This window comes from Zophobas morio, unplaced genomic scaffold, assembly GCF_036711695.1.
Source record: "Zophobas morio isolate AGI-343-1 ecotype UQ-CSIRO unplaced genomic scaffold, CSIRO_AGI_Zmor_V1 ptg000030l, whole genome shotgun sequence".
NCBI lineage: Eukaryota > Metazoa > Arthropoda > Insecta > Coleoptera > Tenebrionidae > Zophobas > Zophobas morio.
In genome coordinates, this window is record NW_026972135.1 from 2257119 (window position 1) to 2280715 (window position 23597).

Genomic DNA, 23597 nt, shown 5'->3' on the forward strand with positions numbered 1-23597 from the left:
AAACCTGAAAATACAGAAATCTAGATGTCTAGAAATCCGGAATTATTTTCGGATTATTAAAACTCGGCAAATCTGAAAATGTGGATATGTGGATATCTATATATCTAGAAACATTTGGAATTCTGGACATGTGGTAACATGGAAATCTCGTAATCTGGCTATCTGAAAATATGCAATTCTGAAAATTTAGAAATCCGACAATCTGGAAATATAGAACTCTCAATATCTTTAAATCTGGAAATCTGGAAATTTGGCAATGTGGATATCTGGATGTCTGGATGTGGAAAAACTAGAAATCTAAATTTCTGGATGTCCAACTTCTGGATGTCTGGAACTCTAGAAATCTGGAAATATGAACATGTGGGTATGTGGATATCTAGGTATCTAAACATTTGGAAATGTGGAAATGTGCATACCTGGAAATCTTGTAATCTGGATATCTAGAAATCTCTAAATCGGAGAATCTGGAAATCCGAAAACATGAAAATTTCAAAATCTTATATCTGGAAATCCAGAAAACTGGCAGTGTGGATGTTTGGACGACTGGATGTCTGAATAACTGGAAATGTGGATGTGTGGAAAACTGAACTACTGGAAATTTGAAATAACATGAGCTCTCCCTCATGCAAATTATTTTATGATTACGATTCCGTTATTATTATTGTTGCAAGATCTCGTCCAATGACGGAGAAAATCCCACATCTCTCTGTCACTTTTTATTAAAATTCGTTAAAATCGAGCCAGCGAGGATTGCGATTTTTGTCTGACTGTCTGGATATCTGGATGTATGGTAATATGTGGAGATGATAACATTTGGATATCTGAAAATTTGGAAAACTAGAAATCTGGAAATCTGAATCCAATTCGAGCACACAAGATGAGGTGTCTATCTCATACAGACTTTTCTTAGGATTCCGATCCCGTGACTACCTTTCAAAAGTTGTTTTTTCGATGTCTGGATATCTGAATGCCTGGAAAATTCGAAATTTAGAAATGTGAATGCCTGGAAACCTAGAGATCTGATAATCTAGAAATCTGGATTTTTTTAATTATTAAAACTCGTCTAAAAATTCGGGACTTTGAATATATGGGTAAATCTGGAAAGGTGGAAATCTGGATGTCTTTAAATATGGAATTCTGAAAATTTCGAAATCCCGAAATATGGAAAATTGATATCTGGATGTCTGGATATGTGAAATACTCTTGTCTTCTCTATCTCATTTAGAATTTTCTCAGGATTAGGATTATTTTTAAAATGTCAGAAGATATTTTTTCGATGTCTGGATATCTGAGTGTATGAAAATCTGGAAATCGAGCAGCCAGGATATGTAGATATGTGGATATCTGAGTATTGGAAAATTTGGAAATCTGGAAATCTGAAAACTTGGAAACCTAGAAATCTGGAAATCTGGATTTTTTTAACTATTAAAACTTGTCCAAATCTAGCGGGCAAATTTTCTCAGGATTAAGATTCTGTGTTTATGTTTCCGTTGCTAAAAGTTATTTTTTGATATCTGGATATAAATCTGTGCGAAAATCTGTAAAACTGGAAATCTGCACATGTGGATATGTAGATAACTGGTTATATAACAATTTGAAAATCTGCAAAAGTGCAGACCTGGAAATCTTGTTTTCTGGAAATATGTAGAAATCTGTAAATATGAGAATCTGGACATCTGGAAAGTTTAAATCTGGAAATTCGGAAACCTGACGGTGTGGATAATTGGACGTATGAATGTTTGAAAAACTCAAAATCTGGATATTTGGATGTCTGAAAAATTGGAAATCTGCGGTTATTTTTCCATTGTCATAAGTTATTTTTTGTCCAGCTGTCTGGATATCTGGATGTAACTTAATCAAGCAATCTAGGAATCTGGATCCAATTCGAGCGGACAAGATGATGTGTCTATCTCATGCAGAATTTTTGCAGGATGACGATTCTGTGACTACCTTTCCATTATCACCAGTTATTTTTTCGATGTCTGGATATATGGTTGCATGGAAATCTGGAAATCTGGAGGTCAGGATATGTTGATACGTGAATATCTGGGTATCGGTAAATCTGAATACCTGGAAACCTAGAAATCTGGAAATCTAGAAGTTCGGATTTTTTTAAATATTAAAGCTCGTTTAAAATCTGGAAATCTGAAAATGTGGGTAAATCTGAAAATGTGGAAACCTGGAAATTTTGTAACTTAGATTTCTGGAAATCTGGAATTCTGAAAATTTGTAAATCCGGAAATCTGGTTAACTGAGTGTGTGAAAAACTCGAAATCTAGATATCAGAATGTCTGGAAAGCTAGAAATCTGGAAATTTAAAATAACGTGTGAACTATCTGAATTTTAGCAGGATTACGATTTAGTGATTATCTTTGCATTGTCTAAAGTTAATTTTTCGGTGTCTGAATATCTGGATGTATAGAAATCTGGCAGTCAAAATAGGTGGATATTGAGAAATTTGGAAATCTAGAAATCCGAAAACCTGGAAATCTGGAAATCTGAATATCTAAAAATCTGGATTTTTTTATTATTAAAACCCGTCCAAATCTAGCGGACGAGATATCTATCTCATGCAAAGTCTTCTCAGGGTTAAAATTCTGTGTTTATGTTTCCTTTATTAAAAGTAACATTTGGAAAACTGGAAAGGTGCAAACCTGGAAATCTTGTCATGTGGAAGTCTAGAAAACCCGGAAATATGGAAATCTTAAAATTTCAAATCTGCAAATCCAGAAATCTGGCAATCTGGATATTTGGATGTCCGAAAAAACATATTTCAGCAGCATTAAGATTGTGTGATTATGCTTATAGCATCAAAAGTAATTTTTTTGATGTCTAGACATATATGTGTGAAAATCTGGAAATCTGAATGTATAGGTAAATCTGAAATGTGGAAATCTTGTAAAATGTATATCTGGAAATTTGAAAATGTGGACATATGGAAACATGGAAATATTAAAATGTTGAAATCTGGAAGAACGGAAATCTGGCAATCTGGTTATCTGAAACTTGAAAGTAAGTAGATTTTTGGTTTTCTCAACTTTTGAATTTTTCAAATTTTCGATTTCTCAATGTTTATTATTTAAAAATTTCACTTTCTCAATTTTAATTTTTTTAATTTTTCGATTTTTTAATTTTTCAATTTTTCAACTTTTTGTTTCTTAATTATTTTGACCAGCAACTTTACGATTATACTATTTTTGGACTTCACAATTCTATCATTATAACATTTTTCCGTGTGTGTGTTTTAATTTTTCGTTTTTCGAAATTTTTCAACTTTCCGATTTTTAATTTTTCCTCGTTTCAATTTTTTTCTTTCTTCAAATTTTAGATTTTTCCAATTTCAATTTTTCGACTTTTGGATTTTTTGATTTATTAATTTTTGAAAGTTTCAAATTTTCGTTTCTAGGAGTTTTCATTTTTTCAAATTATCGATTTTATAATTTTTCAATTTTTCAGTTTTTAATTATTTAAATATTCGCCGTCTCAATTTCTAAATTTTTCAAAATCTCGTCTTTCAATTTTTCGTTTCTTCAATTTTTTCATTTTTATATTTTTGATGTGTTTTAATTTTTCGTTATTTAAAATTCTTTTATAGGTAAGCGAAGAAAAATGTTGCTTCTCTGGTGGGCATCGAACCACACGTTTACCGCTTGCCGGGCGGGTGCCCTTACCACTAGACTACGGAGGAGCTTATCTTTCTCCGCTTACCAACGTGTTATTGTGCCGCCACATTTCGATTCGTTAATTTTTTTTTTATCTTTCGATTTTTTACCATTCGACCTGTCTCAAAGTCTCGATAAATTCTTCTTCAGAGTTCAAGAAACATCTAAACTTCTCCCCGTCATTTCTAACCCAGCAATATCAAATATCCTTCCAGCAACTAAAAAACAAACTCTAATCAAACTTGTCACGTCATTTGTGACAACTGATCAATTAAAGCAAGAGTGAAAAAATGCCTACGCCTTAGTGTCTAATATCTTGATCCTTCATCCATCCAAAAATGGGTTATTACAGAAAATTTAACCTCCTGATGTGGAAGCACTTGATAATATTAAGACGAAGCCCTTTGCGTCTGATTGGCGAGATTCTCTTTCCTCTCGCCGTGTGTCTTCTTCTCTACCTCATCAGACACCAATTCGAAATAGAAGAGATACCAGAAACCTCATTCGAACCTTTTTCAGAAAGCACTTACCTCCCAGAGTCGGAAGTTTGTTCAAATACAGCAGGGTAAGCTCGGTGACTAATAGTACTTTCGAATCAAAGATTGACTAACTCTAGACTACCAAACGTCGTTGCCTTCTCCCCAAAGAGCTTGTTAATAGCCATGTCTATCGATTCCACGTGCAGCGACGTGAAGCTTGTAGTCCCTTTTGAAACTAAAGCCGACTTGGACCAGAAAATTGACTCAGATGCGAACTTTTCCTCAGTTCTTAGATTTGCGGTGGCTTTTAGTGATAATCTGAAAGGAGTCAACAGCAGCGGGGAACTTCCTGAGGATTTTGACATGACGTTAAGGTATAGGTAGAAATGATGATAATGGTGTGATGATAATCCTACTGGTGAAGTTTAGACTTCCGGTGACCAGAAAAGGCAAGTTTTCTCCGTGGCGGACGAAAATTTTCTACTCACAGGCTGAGTCGCTTGGTCACAGGCAAATTGAAGACCAGTTTGGAGGAACTCCTCGTAAGATTGCCTCATTTTTCTCATTTCGTACTAATTTGTAATTCCAGACTACCACGAACGTGGGTTTCTTTACCTTCAACAAAGTCTGAGTCTAGCATTAATGAACGAAGGCAAAGCCAATGGGTCCGAATATGAAGTCAAAATGCAAAGATTCCCGTTTGCGGCGTTTCGTCAAGATCAGTTTTTCGGTAGTGAACATCACCAAGACGTGGTGACTTTACACAGTTATGAATTACAGGTGCTGTGGATGAAGTGACCTTTGAAACAGGTATATCCCAACTATTGATAGCGCTGTATCTCTTTCACTTTTGTATGTTGGTGAAAGGGATCGCGCATGAAAAGGAACAACAGCTGAAGGTAATTTCAACTTTTGGTTACTTTAATACAGAGAAAAGTTGTTAGGAATCGATGAAAGTGATGGGGATTCCTGGGTGGTTGCAATGGTTGTCTTGGTTCACCTACAGTTTGATTGTTAACACCTTTGCAGTCATCTTAGCCACAATCATGCTGACCATAGTGTTCCCTAATTCCAATGGGTTTCTTCTGTTCTTGTTTGTGTTCCTGTATTTGTGCACCATGATCACTTTAGCCTTCTTTATCAGTACTCTTTTCACTAAAGGTAAGTCAGTCGTGTTATTATCAACTGTTTGATGTTGTTTTTCCAGCAAGTGTTGCCGCTATGGTCGCTCTTCTCTTCTTCGCAATTTCCTTTCTGCCATATCAGTTAATTAACAGATCGCAGGACTCCGGGAAACCAGGAGCAACGAAAGTACTAGCTGCCAGTCTCTTCTCTTGTACTGCAGTAGGATTCGGGACTACTTACATTTTCGCGTTTGAAACCATCGGCACCGGTATTTGAAACGTAGTACCACCTCGGCACCACTAACCAAATCTTTCTAGGAATACACTTCGACAACCTTTTCACCGTACCAAGTCCACACAAAACCAGCCTAGGCGACATCTTCATAATGCTAATAGTAGACAGTTTCCTCTACCTACTACTAGCCCTATACATCGAAATGATATACCCCGGCGAATTCGGAGTCCCTCTACCTTGGTACTTCCTCTGTACCCGTTCCTTCTGGTTCAGCGACAAAGAAACTGACAACCAAGAAGAACAAACTACAAACATGAAAAAACAAAGCTTCGAGGTACTCAGTGAAGATTTACCCGTCGGAATAAAACTTATGAGTCTTTCGAAAACGTTTGGAAGCCACAAAGCCGTCAGAGGTATCACCCTGGACATGTACCAAGGCCACCTCACGGTACTCCTGGGTCACAACGGTGCCGGTAAAACCACCACGATGAACATGATCGCCGGAATGATCCCCCCGACTAACGGAACCGCTCTCATCAACAACTACGACGTGCGAAAAAACCCGCAAAAGGTCCGAGATAGCATGGGCTTGTGTCTGCAGCACAACGTCGTCTTCGACCAACTCACAGTGGAAGAGCACCTCTTCTACTTCGGACAGATGAAAGGAGTGAGCAAGAAATCAATCAAGGAGGAGATGGGGTCCTACCTCAAAATACTAGAACTAGAAAATAAAGTTGTCTCTTGACTACACCAAAAAACGTTTTTCAAGTTGTAGGTTTCAGGTCAAAAACTACCCGACTCAGTTATCCGGCGGCATGAAACGAAAACTGTGTGTCGCTATAGCGCTCTGTGGGAAATCCAAAGTAGTGATGCTGGACGAACCCACCGCTGGAATGGACCCCTCTGCCCGAAGGACCGTCTGGAATCTGCTCAAACAAGAAAAAGAAGGTTAGTGGGTTAGCATCACACAAAGACTACTGTTTTTTTTAGGGCGTACGATTTTGCTGACGACGCATTTCATGGACGAGGCGGATTTGTTGGGTGATAGGGTGGCTATAATGGCGGCGGGTGAGATTCAGTGTTGCGGGTCGAGTTTTTTTCTGAAGCAGAAGTACGGAGGGGGGTACTACCTAGTGTTGGATGTTACCCCGCGTTGTCGGCCTGAGCGCATTACTGGGTTGCTGAGGAAGCACATTCCCGAGGTGGATATTCACTCCTTCGTGGGGTCTGAACTCAAGTATCATCTACCGGGGAACGAGGCTGCGAAGTTTGAGTCGCTTTTGCGCGATTTGGAGGCCAATATGTCGATGTTGGAGATTCGGAGTTATGGGATTTCGTTGACGTCGTTGGAGGAAGTTTTCATGAAGTGAGTAGATGGTTTGGGTAGATAGGCAACACATTATACACTTAGTAATGTTCTAGCAGAGGTTACTTTGTTATAAATTATCAGGTTTTTAATAGTTTTTAACATCATTAAGAGAACTAAGTATTTTACTAGACATTATGCATTACAACAACTACTTTGCCATTGTACTTCTATTTTAAAGAATAAGATTTAGACGACTAAAATTAACACTAATTATAACGCGTTTTTATGACAAATTTTTGTAATCCCACTTTTGTTTTTGGCTTTGTTACCATCTTTTCGCCACCGTTTTTTGTCGCATTTTCTTATACCCTTCTCTTTTTGAAGCTTTTCTGTTGCCTTTTTTTGAGTAGCGTTTTGGATCCCCTTTTTATCTTTTTTTGTTGCCTTTGTTTCACCCTCATTTATACTTTTTTGTCACCTTCTGGTCTCCATTGCCTTGGACCTTTCAATCTAATTTTTGCATCTCCTTTTGGCTAATTTTTATGGCTTTTTTTGTCGTCTTCGCTTTTTTTATCTTTTCGTACCCCTTTATAGCCCTTTTTATTGCCTTTTTTCGTAGTGTCTGATCCTTGTTTGTTGCTTTTTTCTAACATTCTTTTGTGTAGCGTTTTTATTGCCTTTTTTTTGAGTCGCACTTGTGGTCCCCTTTTTCATTTTCTTTATTTGTTGCCTCTTTGCCTCCTGTCTTTAAAACCTTTTTCGTCTTGATTTTGGCTTTCTTCTACCTTTTTGCGCCCTTTTTTCATCTTCTTTTTTGCCCTTTTGGCTCCTTTATTTATCTTATTCTTGTCGCTGTTTTTCGTTGCTTTTTCTTTGTTGCCTTTTTATGTTATTATTTTATTTATTATTTTGCTGTCACCTTTTTTCTCTTTCTTTGTGGCTTTTTTCACCGTCTTCCTTCTCTCCTTTTTTTGCCTTTTGGTCCTTTTTTGTCGCTTTTTTCTTGCATTTGTTATCCTTTTCCTTTTTGTTATTTTTATGAGTTTTTGGTCCCTTTTTTCGTCTACTTTTTTGTATCCCTTTGTAGTCTCCTTTTTTGTGGCTTTGTATTCCCTTTTTATCGCGTTTTCTTTGTTGCTTTTTGCCCTTTGTCTTGCCTATTCGTCATTTTTTTTTCTAGTATTTTCTGTGAACTTTTTTGGCCTTTTGTATTATTTATATCTGCTTTGCTTCGCCATTTGTTGATTCTTGTCGTCTTATCTTTTTTTATCTGCTTTTTTTGTCGTTTTGTTGTCACATTTTTTGTGGATTTTCTGTCACCTTTTTCTTCGTCGGTGCGCACTTGTAGCCCATTTTTCATATTTTTTTGTTGCCTTTTGCTCCTTTATTTATAGTCTTTTTTCGTCTTGTTTGTGACCTTTTACTATCTTTTCTCTCCCCTTTTTTAACGCTTTTTCTTGGTCGCTTTTCGTTCGGAAAAGTTTCTGTATTTTTTTGTAGATTTTTTCGTTGCATTCCTTCTTGTTGTCTTTATTTGAGTTGTATCTTTGTGCCCCTTTATCTATCTTTATTGAACTACCTTTTTCGCCTTCTGTTCGCATTTTTTGACACATTTCTTGTCGTTTTTCGCTTTGTTTGTGGCTTTTTATCCCATTTTATAGTCTTTTTTGTTGTTGTTTTTTTGTCATCTTTCTTTTGCCACTTTTTTTTCTCACTGGTTTTTGTAACTTTTTAGATTTGTTTTTTTTATTCTTTTGTCGCTTTTTTCTGTCGCAATTTTAGAGTGGCGTTTTGGTCACCATTTTTATCTCATTTTTTGCCTTTTCTGGGCCGTTTTTTATCCTTTTTTGCCATTTTTTTTTTGTTATGTGTTTTGGCTCCTTTATTTATCGTATTCTTGTCACCGTTTTTTATTGCTTCCTCTTTGTTGCCTTTTTATATTATTATTATTATTATTTTATTTATTATTTTTCTGTCACCTTTTTTCTCCTTATTTGTCGCTTTTTTTCACCGTCTTCCCTCTCTTTGTTTTGCCTTTTGGTCCTTTTTTGACGCTTTTTTCTTCCATTTGTTATGCTTTTCCTTTTTGTTATTTTTATGAGTTTTTGGTCCCTTTTTCCATTTATTTTTTTGTATCCCTTTGTAGTCTCCTTTTCAGTTTTTTCTCCTTTTTGTGGCTTTTTATTCCCTTTTTTATCGCGTTTTCTTTGTTGCTTTTTCTCTTTTCTCTTGCCTATTCGTCACTTTTTTCTTGCCTTTGTTTCACACTTATTTATCCTTTTTTTGTCACTTTCTGGTCTTCATTTTCGTCCCCTTTACCTACCTTCATCTTGTTAGGGTCTTTTTGTGACCCCCTTTTTATCGCTTTTTATGTTTTTCGTGGGTCTGGAGTCTGGACCTAACAATTTAATTTTTTGTCACCTGTTATTCACCATTTTTTGTCCTTTTTGTTGATTCTTGCCGTCTTATCTTTTTTTTATGTGCTTCTTTTGTCGTTTCTATAGTCACATTTTTTGCGGACTTTCTGTCACCTTTTTCTTCGTCGATTCGCACTTGCAGCCCATTTTTCATTTTTTTTGTTGCCTTTTTTGCTCCTTTGTTTATAACCTTTTTTCGTCTTGTTTGTGACCTTTTACTATCTTTTCTCACCCCTTCTTTAACGCTTTTTCTTGGTCGCTTTTTCTTCGGAAAAGGTTCCGTGTTTTTTGTAGACGTTTTCGTTGCATTCCTTCTTGTTGCCTTTATTTGAGCTGTATCTTTGTGCCCCTTTAATCCCTTAATCCATCTTTATTGAACCACCTTTTTCGCCTTCTCTTCGCATTTTTTGACAGATTTCTTGTCGTTTTTCGCTTTGTTTGTGGCTTTTTATCCAAATTTGTAGTTTTTTTTTGTTGTCGTTTTTTCGTCATCTTTCTTTTGCCACTTTCTTTTTCTCGCCGGTTTTTGTAACTTTTTAGATTTGTTTTTTTCTATTCTTTTGTCGCGTTTTTGGTCACCATTTTCATCTCATTTTTTGCTTTTTTCGGCCCTTTTTTATCCTTTTTTTGCCACTTTTTTGTTATGTGTTTTGGCTCCTTTATTTATCGTGTGCTTTTTGTCTTTTGCTGGTTTTTATAACCTTTTTTTTATCCCTTGTTGTTGCCTTTTTTTGTTGCTTTTTCTTTGTTACCTTTTTTCCTCACTTTCTGTCGCTTTTATGCGAATTGCGTTTTTGAACACCATCTCCATCTTTTTTTGAAGCGTTTATGACCCTTTTATATATTATCTTTCTGTCATCATTTCTTCCCTGCTTTGTCGCCTTTTTGGTTCTTTTATGTCACTTTTTTTCATGCATTTCTTTGTCCTTTTCCTTTTGTCATTTTTATATGAGTTACGTAGTCGGTTCCTTTTTCATCTATTTTTTTGTATCCCTTTTTAGTCTTCTTTTCGGCTTTTTTCGTCTTTTTTGGTGGACTTTTTTGTTGCGTTTGTTTCACCCTAATTTATGCTTTTTTTGTCACATTTTGGTCTTCATTTTTGCCCCCTTTAACAACCTTCACCTTGTGCTTTTTTGTGACCTCTTTGCTCCCCCTTTTTATCACTTTATGCCTATTTTGTCACTTTGGACATTTCAATTTAATTTTTTATCACCTGTTATTCACAATTTTTTGGCCTTTTTATCGTCTTTATATCTGCTTTGTATCGCCTTTTTGTTGGTTTTTATGGCCTTTTTTGACGTCGTTTTTGTTTACTTTCTGTCGCTTCTTTTTGGTCGCTTATTTTGTCGTCCTTTTTATTGTGTTTTTGTCACCTTTTCCATTCCCCTTTATACTTTTTTGAGTCGAACTTGTGGTTCCCTTTTTCATCTTCTTTATTGGTTGCCCTTTTTGTCTCCTTTATTGGTTACCTTTTTTTGTCTTGATTCTCGCCTTTTTATACTATCTTTTTTCTGTCCTTTTTTTTCGCTTATTCTTTGTGGCTTTTTCTTCAGAAAAGTTTCCGTGACTTATCGCTGCATTTCTTCTTGTGGCCTTTATTTGAATTTCATTTTTGTGCCCATTTTTCTGTCTTTTCTGAACCCCTTTTTTCATCTTCGATAAGCTTTTTTTGACACATTTCTTGTCCTTTTTAATCCTTATTTATGCGACGGTTTTTGAGCATTTTTATCGTAATTTTTTGCTCGCTTTCTTTGTGGCCTTTTTAGTCCGTTTTCTAGTCATTTTGTTGTTGTTTTTTTGTCGTCTTTTTATGCCATTTTCTTTTTCTCACGGATTTGGGTCACTTTCTGCACTTCTTTATTTATTCTTTTGTGTTTTTTTTTCCGTCACAATTTTTTGAATTGCGTTTTTGCTCCCATTTTTCTCATCTTCTTTTTTGCCTTTTTCCGCCCTTTTTTATCCTTTTTGCTCCATTTTTGTTGCTTTTGTAGCTCCTTTATTTACCGTATTCTTTTCGCCTTTTGCCGTTTTTTTGTAGGCTATTTTTAGGTCTTTTTTGACGCGTTTCGTGACCGCTTTATTTCTTTTCTCTCCTTTTTTGTCGCCTTGTTGGTAACCTTTCTTTTCCCTGTCTTCTCTCTCCCCTTTCTTTGTTGGTTTTTTCGTCCTTTTTTGTCACTTTTCTTCTTGCATTTTTTGTCTTTTTCCTTTTTTCTTTTTTTTTCACGTTTATATGAATTACGTTTTCGTTCCCTTTATTCTTCTACTTTTTTGTATCCCTTTTTAGCCCATTCTCGGCTTTTTTTTTGTTGCCTTTTACTGTTTATCTTGTTTTTTCCTCACTTTTTTTCTCGTATTTTTTGTAGCTTTCATTTGAGTCGAGCTTTTGGTACATTTTTCAAATCCTCTTTCTACCACCTTTTCCTTTTTGGTGAACGTTCGTTCTCTCCTTTTTTACTGTCATTTTTGTCGTGTTTCAGACCATTTTTTATCGCAATTTTGTTCTTCGTCTCGTTTGTAGTGGACCTTTTTTGTAGCCTTTTTAAATAACTTTTTATAGCTCTTTTTTGTCGGTTTTTCGTCGTCTTCCTCTTGCCGCTTTTTCTTTGTCACCGGTTTTTGACACTTTTTTAGATTTCTTTTTTTTATTCTTTTTTGGCGCCTTTTTTATCCCTTATTTTGCTACCTCGATTAATCGGCTTTTGTTGCCTTTTTTTGCTTCCTTTATTTATTCCATTTTTTTCTACTTTTGATGGTCTTTCGATGAGTTCTTTGTCGCCTTTTCTTTTTTATCTTTTTTTTGTCGTTTTTCCTATCACATTTTTTGTGAACTTTCTGTTGCCTTTTTCTTTGTTGCTTATTTTGTTGTCCTCCTTTTTGCTGCCTTGTTTTTGTTGAGTTTTTGGTCCCCTTTTTTATCCCTCTTTTTTTGTATACTTAAACAATTTTTATTGCCTTTTGTCGTCGTGTTTATGATCTTTTTTTTGTAGGGTTTTTTGTTTGTCTTTATTTTAGTCTCCCGATTTTCTTGTCGCTGTTTTTTGTCACTTATATGTCTCGTTTGTAGTGAACCTTTTTGTAGCCTTTTTAAACAACTTTTTATAGCTCTTTTTGGTCGGTTTTTCGTCGTCTTCCTCTTGCCGCTTTTTCTTTGTCTCCGGTTTTTGACAGTTTTTTAGATTTCTTTTTTTATCCTTTTTTGACGCCTTTTTTATCTCTTGTTTTGCTGCCTCGATTAATCGGCTTTTGCGGTTTTTTAATCGTTATTTTTGTGGTGGTTTTTGACTTCTTTTTATCGCAATTTTGTTATTAGCTTTGTTTGTAGTCTTTGTATTTGTCCTTTGTAGTATTTTTGTTGTTGTTTTTCTGTCGTCTTTCTTTTGCCAATTTCTTTTTCTCACCGATTTTTGTAGCTTTTATCGCTTTTTTCATCTTCTTTTTCTTTGAAAAAAGGATAAAAACCTTTTTTGCCATTTTTTGTTGCCTTTATGGCTCTTTTATTTATCGTATTCTTTTCACCATTTGTTTTTTTGTAACCTTTTTTAAGGTCATTTTTGTTTCCTTTTTTCGCATTTTTTTCTTGTTTTTTGTCACTTTTTATCGCTTTTATGCTGCGTTTTTGAACAGCCTATTCATCTTCTTTCTTTGACGCGTATTGTGACTTTTTTATTTCTTTTCTTTCCTTCTTTGTCGCTTTGTTTGTCACCTTTTTTCACTGTCTTCTCACTCCCCTTTATTTATTGCTTTTTTTCTTTTTTTGTCACTTTTTTCTTGCATTTTCTGTCCTTTTTCTTTTTTTCATTTTTATATGAATTTTTCACCAACTTTTTTATATCCCTTTTCACTTTTTTTTCGACTTTTTTCGCGTTCTTGTGGCCTTGGGCCCTCTTTTTATCGCTTTTTCTTTGTTGCTTTTTCCTTTTTATCATCTTCGTCTTTTTTTGTCAACTTTCTTTTTCTCCTTTTTCTACTACCATTTTCGTTTTTTTATCGCAATTTTGTTCTTCACCTCGTTTGTAACCGGATTTTTTTTAGCCTTTTTTAATACCTTTTTATAGTTTCTTTTTGGTCGGTTTTTTCGTCGTCTTTCTCTTGCTGCTTTTCTTTGTCTCCGGTTTTTGACACTTCTAGATTTCTTTTTCTCACCTTTTCTCGCCTTCTTTTTTGACGCTGTATTTTCATCATTTTTTGAGTTATGTTATTGGTCCTTTCTTCATCTTCTCTTATTGTTGTCTTTTTTCGCTTTCTTTGTATTCTTTTTTGCCCCCTTTTTTATACACTGTTTAGCTACCTTTTACACCAGTCGCGTAAAGGGAACCCTGAGTCCCCTTTTTTGTCTATTTTTATCTTCTTCGTTTATTGCCTTTTTGTCGTTTCTTTCGCTTTCTTTGTCATCTGTTATTCATTCTGTTTACTGTTCTTTTTTCTCGCTCTTTTTTTGTCGTTGTTCATTTCTTGGTTTTTTGTAGACTTTTTTGTCTCATTTGTGTGAAATGCGTTTTGGCCGCCCTTTTTATTTTCCCTTTTTTATCGTTTTTTAAACATTTTTGACACCTTTTTTCGTTGCTGTTTTTATCGTCTTGTTTGTCACGTTTTTTACTTTTTTGTTATCTTTTTTGTAGTCATCTTTCATTGCCTGCTTTCCTCCTAATAGTAGGAGTTTGCTACTCGTTTTACTTTCTAATTCTGATTTACTACTACTTTTCACTGTCCAAGTATTATTATACCGAAATAATTTTCCAGAATTGGAGCAGACCACGACGCCGACATCACAAAATTATACGCGAAAAATGCAAATCAACAAGGTAAAAATATACCCAGTAGTGAAACAACATCACGAAACCCCAATTTCAGCCTCTTCAAGTGCAACCGAAACAGAAACCAAGTACTTGTCGGGTATAGCTTTAATCCCAAACCAAATCTTGGCCATGCTTTTGAAGAAAGTGTTATCGACCATCAGAAGCTGGCCTTTCCTACTCATCCAGTTTCTTCTACCGATCATACTTTTAGTAATAACGTACTTACTCACTGACGATATAGAACTACCCACCACGTACGCCCCCCTGAAGATGTCTCTGGAATCGTACGACACCACGATAACGCTTGCGGCGACATCCGATGATGCGGCCTACCAGCGGTACGAAAGGGCGGTACGACCTCACAAGCTGGAAAGAGTTCCCGACGTCGCTAAACGAATTGTGGAAGAGGTATTCTGTGACGTGGTACCGCTGGGAGTAATTGTTTAAGTCCCGTAGACCAAATTGTCCGCCATTGGGACAAGGAAACACTACATAGTGGCGTCAGATTATAATTTGCAAACCATCATAGCTTGGTTTAATGGGGATCCGTACCATGCGGCACCGTTGTCACTGGGTTTGGTGCTAAGCTCGCTGCATAATGGTACCATCACGTACTACCACCACCCTCTTCCGATGCCTCCGCAGCTCCAGGTTCCTACGACATCGACCAAAACGGGTTTTTTGACAATTATGTGTCTTGTAGCTGTTGCTGAAAACCCAGAGCTTAGCAGGACTGCAATTCGCTTTCATTATGGGGATTATAACCGCCATAATTACCGGATTCTATATCATCTTCTACATCCGGGAACGTGCTTCTGGGAACAAGCACCTTCAATTCGTTTCTGGTGTCAACGTTTTAGTGTTCTGGACGGTAACGTTCTTGTGCGACATAATTACTTACTTGATAACATTTTGCATTATAATTATCATGGTACTCATAATTCAGTACGACGGGTTAACAACGGACGAAGAATTAGGTAAACCGTTCGAAAATAGTCAACCCAGCACCAAAGTTGTTGTACTTTTTAGGTCGCTTGAGTCTTCTTTTTTTCTCCTTCATCATCTATGGGTTGACCTCCGTCTACGTGCTTTCGTTTTTCTTCGAGTCTCCTCCGATGGGTTACATTGTAATATTTCTTATAGGCTACGTTTTCGGTACGGATTTACTTGTTGACGGGCGGGTTTGATTGATTTTTGGTTGTAGGGCAACTGGCACCTCTAATGTTGATGATACTAGAAGTAGAAGAACTGGAACTTACACATATAGCGAAACCACTGCACTGGGTATTTCTTTTCATCCCGTTCTACTCTCTGGTGAGAGGGTTGTTGGCCATTTCAAACATAGACCAGCTGATGAAGATTTGTAAGCTGTTCCCCACGCCAGAATTGGCGTGTCAATCAACACCGAAATGCTGTGGTAAGTTTGAATTGTAGAAGTGGAATAATACAAATTTTTTTGTATTGTCTTTATTTTTGTAATCTACTTTTTTCGCCTTTTGTTGCCCCATTTTGTCGCATTCGTTACTCATTTTATTTATCACCTGTTTTTCTTGCCCCGTTTGTTGTGCCTTTCTTATTGTCTCCTTTTCGCATTTTGTAATTCCTTATTTTTATTTTTTCCAATTTTTTCTCGAATTGTGGCCGCCTTTTTTTATGACTTTTTTGTTTGTTATTCTTTCCTGATTTATTTTGCGCCCATTTTTTGATAGATTTTTTGTCACATTTTCTTGTCGTTTTTTTGTTGCTTTTTTCCTCTTCGTTTTTTCATTCCTTTTTTCGGGTATTTTTTGTCTCCTTCCTTTTTATCGTTTGTTTTTACGTCGCATTTCTGGTCTCCTTTTTTATGTCCCCCTTTTTCGGCTTTTTGTTTCTTTTGTTGCCTCTGAGTTTCTTTTTAGCGCTATTATTTTTTTATCTAATTTTTATCGCCTCTTGTTCATCTTAGTTTATGGTCTTTTTATCAAATTTTTGTATTCTTTCATCGTCTTTTTTGTTGCATTTTCTTGGTCTCTCTTACTGTTTGACAACCTTTTCTATGCATTTGATTTTTTTATTTGTTTTAGTCCGTTATTTCAGTCTCCTTTTTGTGTCTTTATTTTTCGTAATTTGTTCTCATTACATTTTTTTGCCCTACATCTTTTTGTAAAATTGTTTTGTTGTTTCGTCCCTTCCTTTTTTATAGCATTTTAAGTCCACTTTTTCATCCCCATTTTTGAATTCCTTTTTTGTACCCATTTTTATTGCCATTTTTAGCACATTTTTTAACCCTCCTTTTAATTTGTTTGGTATCTATGTTCCCCTTTTCATATTTTTTTACTGTCACCTTTTTTTCTCACTTTTTTTTGTTGTTTTTTTGTTGCTTTTTCTTTGGTGCTATTTTTTTGTTACTTCTTTTTTCCTCGCTTTTTTTAACGAATTTTATGTCGCATTTTTTTTAATTGGCGTTTTTGATACCCTTTCTCAACTTTTTTATTGCCACTTTTTTGTCGCCTTTTTCTGATGATTTTTTAGCCTCTTTTTGTCGCCCTTTGTTGTATTTATATGAGTTGAGGTTTGATCCCCCTTTCCATTTTCTTGTAATGTTTTTTTACTGATTTTTATCGCTTTTTATCTCCGTTTTTCCACTTCCTTCTTTTTTTTAGGCTTTTGTCCCTTTTTTGTCGCCTCTGTCCCTCTTTTTGTTCTTATTGTTTTTGTGGCCTGTTGTTTATGGTTTTAATGACTTTTTTATAGTCTTTATTGATTGTTTTTTTAGTCACTTTTTCTCATTTTTTCGTTGCTTTCATTGTCACTTTGGGCCCCTTCTTAATCTCATTTTTTTTCCTGTTGCTCACCTTTGTTCATGGACTTTTCATGGTATTTTTTGTTCCCTTTTCATCGCCTTTTTGTCACCTTCACTTGAATAACGTTTTTAGTCCGTTAGTTCAGTCTTCTTTTTCCGTCCCTTTTTTATAGCTTTTTTGTCACGTTTTTTACCTTTTTTAACTTTTGTTGTTTTTTTGTTTGTTTTTATCGTTTTTTGTTGTCGTCTGTTACTTTTTCGTGTTTTTTTGTTGGTTTTTTTGTTTGGGGCCGTTTTTGTAAGGTCTTTTTTTGCGTTTTTTATCGTTTTTTTTTCGTCCCATTTATTTGAATCACGTTTTTGGTCCACTCTTTGGTCCCCTATTTTGTCCGCTTTTTGTCACATTTTTTGACCTCTTTTTAAATTTTAGTGGTATTTATGTTACTTTTTTAATGCTTTTTTTCACATTGTTTCTCGTTGTTTTTGCTGATATTTGTTTGGTGGTTTTTTGTCACTTTTTTTGCTTTTTTATAATAATTTTTGTCGCTTTCTTTTCAATCGCGTTTTTGGACACTTTTTATCGCCGTCTAGAATTTTACTCGTCTTTTTTATAGCTTTTTTTCTTTGTTTTTGTTCCCATTTTTTTAATAGCTTTTTTGACACATTTTTTTATTGTCTTCTTTCTATCGATTTTTTTGTCGCTTTTTTGTCTCCGTTTATTCACTCCTTTTTTTCTCCTATTTTTTTGTCTTCTTCTTTATTTTTATCCCCTTTTTTATGTCGTATTTTTGGTCTCCATTAATTTTCATGTCCCCTTTTTTAGGTTTTTGTCTCTTTTGTCACCTCTAAACCTCTTTTTATTCTTATTGTTTTTGTTGCTTGTTGCTACGTTTTTAATGACCTTTTGTAGTCTTTATTGACTCTCTTTTAGTCACTTCTGTGCTTTCTTTGCCACCTTTTTTTTAGTCATTTTTCAGTTTTTTTCTTGATTTTTTTGTGAACTTTTTATCGCCTTTTGTTCTTCCCTTTTTTGCCGTGTTCTTTCTGGTACTCTTTGCCACCTACCACTTCGTACCCTTTTGTATAATCTTTTTTCGCTTTTCTTACTATCTCTTTCATATCGTCTTTTATTCCTTTTCAAATTTCTTTATCGCTTGTTTATTACCGTTTCTAATTTTTTCCTTGCTTTTTTGTCACTTTGGACCCCTTCTTAATCTAATTCTTTTCTCCTATTGCTCACCTTTACTCATGGACTTTTATAGTATTTTTTGTTTCCTTTTCATCGTCTTTTATGTTGCATTTTCTTCATCTCCATTTTTTTGCGATAATTTTCTAACCATTTGATTGTTTAATTTATTTAGCCTTTTATCCTACATTTTTTTGTGCTATATTTTTTGTAACATTTTTGTTGTCTTGTTCCCTGTCTCCCTTTTTCTCGCGTTTTCGGTCCACTTTTTCAATTCTTTCGTTGCTTTTTTCGGTTTTTTTTTCTCGCCTTTTTTTGGTAAAATTTTTTGAGCTGTTTTGCTTTTTTATTTCTTTTTTATCGGTTTTTTCTCGTCTTTTTTCGTTATTTTTTGTTGCATTTTTTTTCGCCCCCTTTATTTAAATCGGGTTTTTGGTCTACTTTTTGATCCCCTCTTCAATTGGACCATATAGTTGACTTTTGAAAAAAAGGGACAAGTCCCCTTTTTGGTCATATTTTTTACTCTTATTTAAATTTTATTGGTATTTCTGTTATATTTTTATTATTTTATCCACTTTATTTCTCACCCACTTTTGTTGTTTTTTTATTTGGTGTCGTTTTGTCACTTTTTTGCCTTTTTTTTATCAAAATTTTTGACGCTTTTTTTGAATTGCGTGTCTGGTACTCCTTTTCTGATGTCTTCATTAAGTCCCTATTGTATCTCCCTTTTTATTGCTTGTTTTGTCGCTCTCTTTACCACCTTCCCTTTTGTCGTCTTTATATGAGTTGCGTTTTGAGTCCCCTTTGCATTTTCATTTTCATTGCCCTTTTTTTGCCTTGTTTATCCATTATCGTCAACTTTTTGTTTCATTTTCATCTCTTTTATTTATCGTTTTTTTTCTTCTTATTTGTTGTCTTTTTGGCATCTTTTTTATCGCCCTTTTTGTCACTCTTTTAATCTCTTTTTTTGTGACCTGCTGTTCACATTTTGATGCCCTCTTAGAGGTTTTTCTCCATTTTTTGTCCCTTTTTGGTCGTCTTTAATAAGTTCCATTTTTGGCACTATTTTCCATTTTCTTCCTTTGTGCCCATTTGTATGGTCTCTTTTTCGCTTTCTTTTTGGTAATATTTTATCGATTTGTTTGTCTTTTCGACTCTTTTTTAATCGATTTTTTGTCACATTCTTCCAGTTTTATTTTAATTGCTATTTGTGGCCTTTTTTTTTTCGCCTTTTTGTCCCTTTTTTTGCTTTTTTGTTACTTTGGACCTCTGTTTTAATCTGATTTTTTATTACCTGTCGTTCACTTGCATTTATGTATGACTTTTTTATTTTTTGTCGTCTTGTTTCTTACATTTTGTTTGTCGTCCCGTCTTTTTTACTATCCTTTCATTTTGCATTTGTTTGATTGTATATTTTGTTTAGTCTTTTATTTTCGTTACCTTTTATCATCATTATTTGAGTCGTGTTTTTGTTCCCTTTCTTTTATCGTCTTCTTTTGATCCTTTTTTGACAATTATTTTTCTGTTCGTATTTTTGTTTTTTTATTCCCTTTTTTGTCCCTCTTTTCTTGGCCTTTTTTATCGTATTTTTTTGTTCTCCATTTTTTATCAACTTTTTGATGTTTTTTGTCGCTTTTTCGTCTCCTTAGTTTTGGCACGTTTATTTGAAACACGTTTTTGGTTCACGTATATTTCCGTTGTCTGATTTTCGTTCCTTACATTTCTTGGTATTTTTGTCTCGTTTTTTATGTTTTTTATTATCAGCTTCTTTACCACTATTTTTAGTTGTTTTTTTGTCGCTTTTCCTTTAGTGTCGTTTTTGGTCACTTTTTTTTTTCTCACCTTTTTCTTACTTTGATTCGCGTATTTTGGTCCCTCTTTCATCCCTTTGTGTCATCTTTTTGTTTCCCTTTTTTGGTTCTTTCGCATTTGTTATCACTGCTTTTTTAATCTCTATTTATAATTTTTTAACCTTTTTGTCACCTTTTTTAATCACACGTTTTGTTACTTTTTTAACTGTCTTTTCTTGTCTCGTTTTCTCACATATTTTTTGTATAATTTTTGTCACACTTTATTTTCGTTACTGCTTTTAGGAATTTTCCTATTTGTCGTCTTTATTCGAGTCACGTTTTGGTCCCATTTTTCATCTCCTTTTTTGTTTCTTTTCTACGGTCCCTTTTTATCTATTTTGCCTATGTTATGTCTCTTTCTTGTCAATTTCATTTATCGCCATTTTTTCGCCTTTTCGTTTCTTTATCTACTTTTTTTTCTCTTTTGTGGCACTCTTTTGTTTTATTTTTATCTTTTTTTTGTATTCTCCTTTTTATGGCCTCTTTATCGTTTTTTTGTCCCCATTTTTTCATCGCCATTTTTTTTATTATTTTTCCTCTATCACATGTTTTTATGGATTTTTCCAGGTTTTTTTTTTTCATTTTTTTTACCTGCTTTTAGGGTACTAGTACGGCTTTTTAAAAGAAAAAAAGTTATGCAAAGTACACACATCAGAAATTTTCAGATCTCGAGTACTACTCCCTCGAGCGCCCCGGAGTAGGCGCCAACATCCTCATATCCTTCGCAATGGGTCTGCTACTTTTCCTCCTACTCATCATCAACGAGTACCACGTCTTCGGCTACCTCTTCCACAAAATCTTCAGCTTCAAGTCCAAAGCCCCCGATCTAGACAACGTAGACAGCGACGTCAAAGAGGAAATGAGGATCATGAGGGAGACACCCCCTCGGGACCTCTTCAACACCTACGTCCTGGTGCTCCGCGACGTCACCAAGTACTACGGCAAGTTCCGCGCCGTCAACGGCATCAGCCTGGGGGTGAAACCCAACGAGTGCTTCGGCCTCCTGGGCGAAAACGGCGCCGGCAAAACCACCACCTTCAAGATGATAACCGGACACATCCGCATTTCCCACGGCGACGCCTTCGTCAACGGGGTGAGCATAAGCAGCGACCCCAAGACCGTCCAGAAGTACCTGGGGTACTGCCCCCAGTTCGACGCCCTCCTCGACGACCTCACGGCTAGGGAAACCGTCACCCTGTTCGCGCTCATCCGGGGGGTGCATCGCAAGGAGTGCGGCAAACTCGCGGAAACCCTGGCCAAGGAGTTCGATTTCAACAAGCACCTGGATAAGAGGATCAAGAATTTGAGTGGAGGGAATAAGAGGAAGGTTAGCGCTGCTGTGGCCACCACGGGGGATCCACCCATCGTGTACCTGGACGAACCGTCCACGGGAATGGACCCAGCGGCTAAGAGGATCATGTGGGCGGCGCTGGCGAAGTTGAGGGAAAAGGGGAAGAGCATCATTTTGACCTCCCATAGCATGGAGGAGTGCGAAGCGCTTTGTACCAGGATGGCTATTATGGTGAATGGGAATTTCAAGTGTATTGGGTCTAGTCAGAGGCTGAAGAACCGATTTGCTCAAGCTTATTCTTTGATTGTGAAGGTGAAGAAGCCGCCGACTGATCGGAAGCTTAAAGATGTGGATGAGTTTGTCAAGAGGAATTTTCCGGGGTCTAGGTTGGTCGAGCAGTTTCAGGAGATGGCGACGTACGAATTGGGGGACACTTCGGTGTCGTGGTCGAAGATGTTTGGGACAATAGAGAAGAATAAGAAGAATCTTCTGATTGATGAGTACTCGTTGGGACAGTGTAGTTTAGAACAGGTATGTTTAGGTGAAGGGGAGATCTGGTTGTTAATGGGGAGTTTTAGGTATTTTTGAGTTTTGTGCAGCACCAGGATTGACGAAGGGGATAATTAATCACATAAATTGTTACAATAAAGTGTTTATGTCCTCATTTTTTTTTGGCATTTTATTTTTCGTCCGTGTGTCTGTCTGTCGTCTGTGTCGCTTTCTATAAACAAGTAATAATATGTAGATGGGTATGGATATCACAGTTTTTCTTTTGTTTTATTTTTTTAATATATATTCCATATTTCGACTTTACAGTACCTAGATATTTTGTTTTTTCGATTTTGCACTTTTTCGATATTTAAATTTCTCAATTTTAATCTTTCGATTTTGAATTTTTTATTTCCTCAATTTTTCAAGTTTTTGATTTCTAATTTTTAGATTTTTCAGTTTTCGTTTTTGTACATTTTCGTTTTTTCATTTTTGATTTGTCAATTTTAAGATTTTGCATTTTTTCAATTTTTTGATTCCAAATTGAGAAACTTAAAAAAAATATATATCGATAAATTGAAAAATTAACAATCGAAAAAAACCAAAATTGTGACAGAAAATCAAGAAAATGGAAAATTAAAAACGGGAAAATGACATAAATATCAAGAAAAATCGAAAAATAAAAAAAATTAAATTCAATAATTGAAAAACGGAAAAATGCTAAAATTGTCAAATTGAAAAATCATACATTTATTATTACATTTTAAACTGAAAACTGGAAAAATTGAAAATCAAAAATTGAGGAGAAGAAAAATTGAAAGAGCTAGAAACTGAAAAATCTAAAACTAAAAAAAAACTAAAAATCAAAAAATCTAAAAGTAAAAAGATTTTTTGGATAATCCATTTTTCAATTTTTCAATATTTCAGTTTCGAGACTTGAGTTTTTTGACTTTTAGATTTTTAAATTTTTCAACTTTTCGATTTTTTGATTTTTTATTTCCCCAATTTTTCGGTTTTCAGTTTTTTTCCAATTTTTAATTTTTCGACTTTTCTTGATATTTATTTTTCATTTTCCTGCAATTTTTGTTTTTATTATTTCCTCTATTTATTCAGCTTTTCAAATTTAAGTCTTACATTTTCCAGTTGTTGGGTTTTCCAATTTTAAAATTTTTCAATTTTGCAATTTTTGGACTTCTGTTATACGATTTTCCGATTTCTTTAATTTTCAATATTTCGATTTTACAATACGTATTTCATTTTTTCTACTTTCCTCTTTTTCGATTTTTAAGTTTCTCAATTTCTAGTCTCGGTTTTTGAATTTTTCGTTTCTTCAATTTTTCAATTACTAGATTTCCACTTTTTAGATTTTTAAAATTTCCATTTTATATGCTTTTGTTTTTTTATTTTTGTTTTTTCAATTTTACAATTTTGTAATTGTTCGTTTCTTTTATTTTATTTTTTTTTCCCGTTTTCAATTCTACAGTTTTTGGATTTCCAGTTATACGATTTTCAGATTTCTTTGTTTTATTCAACATTTCGTTTTTTTCCGATTTTGAATTTTTCATTTCTTCAATTTTTCAAGTTTTTAATGTCTAATTTTTAGATTTTTCAGTTTTCGTTTTATACATTTTAGTTTTTTCATTTTTGATTTATCAATTTTAAGATTTTGCAATTTTCTCAATTTTTTGATTGCAAAAATTAAAAAATCGAAAAAGCAGAAGATCGCAAAATTACAAAACGAAGAACTGAAGAAATGAAAAACTGAAGCACTGAAAAAAATTGAGACAATTAAAAATCCAAAAAATTAATAAATCGAAAGAAAAATTAGAGCCCAAATATGGTAAAATCGAAAAACTGAAAAATTAAATATCGAGAAATTGAAAAATTTACAATAGAAAAAATACAAAATCGAAAAAATAAAAAAAATAATAAATTCTGTAACTGAAAAATAGAAAAATGCTAAAATTGTCAAAT

At 34.6% G+C, this 23597-nt stretch overlaps 1 protein-coding gene across 3 annotated transcripts; it reads left to right on the top strand.

Annotated features, from left to right (window-relative positions):
- Positions 1-2922: 2922 nt before the first annotated feature.
- Positions 2923-21786, top strand: LOC135138119 (phospholipid-transporting ATPase ABCA1-like). 3 transcript variants are annotated; one of them, XM_064067992.1, is made up of 19 exons: positions 2923-3012; positions 4015-4227; positions 4279-4515; positions 4571-4683; positions 4731-4871; positions 4922-5040; positions 5086-5302; positions 5349-5534; positions 5584-6233; positions 6283-6448; positions 6491-6866; positions 13970-14031; positions 14081-14433; positions 14482-14676; positions 14729-15002; positions 15055-15180; positions 15230-15442; positions 20509-21665; positions 21713-21786. In XM_064067992.1, the coding sequence occupies exons 2-19, from the start codon at positions 4031-4033 to the stop codon at positions 21743-21745; spliced, it is 4815 nt and encodes a 1604-aa protein (XP_063924062.1). In that variant the 5' UTR covers positions 2923-3012; positions 4015-4030; the 3' UTR covers positions 21746-21786. The 3 variants fall into 3 exon arrangements, with proteins under 3 accessions (XP_063924062.1, XP_063924063.1, XP_063924061.1); XM_064067993.1 differs by lacking the exon at positions 2923-3012 and having other exon boundaries at positions 3929-4227; positions 20509-20936; positions 20994-21665; XM_064067991.1 differs by lacking the exon at positions 2923-3012 and having other exon boundaries at positions 3929-4227.
- The last annotated feature ends 1811 nt before the right edge of the window (positions 21787-23597 follow it).

Coding starts and splice junctions, on each gene's coding strand:
- LOC135138119 (XM_064067991.1), top strand. CDS start 4,001: ATGGGTTATTACAGAAAATTTAACCTCCTGATGTGGAAGCACTTGATA. Junction 5,041..5,085: donor AAAAGGAACAACAGCTGAAG/GTAATTTCAACT, acceptor AAAAGTTGTTAG/GAATCGATGAAAGTGATGGG. Junction 6,449..6,490: donor GCTCAAACAAGAAAAAGAAG/GTTAGTGGGTTA, acceptor TGTTTTTTTTAG/GGCGTACGATTTTGCTGACG.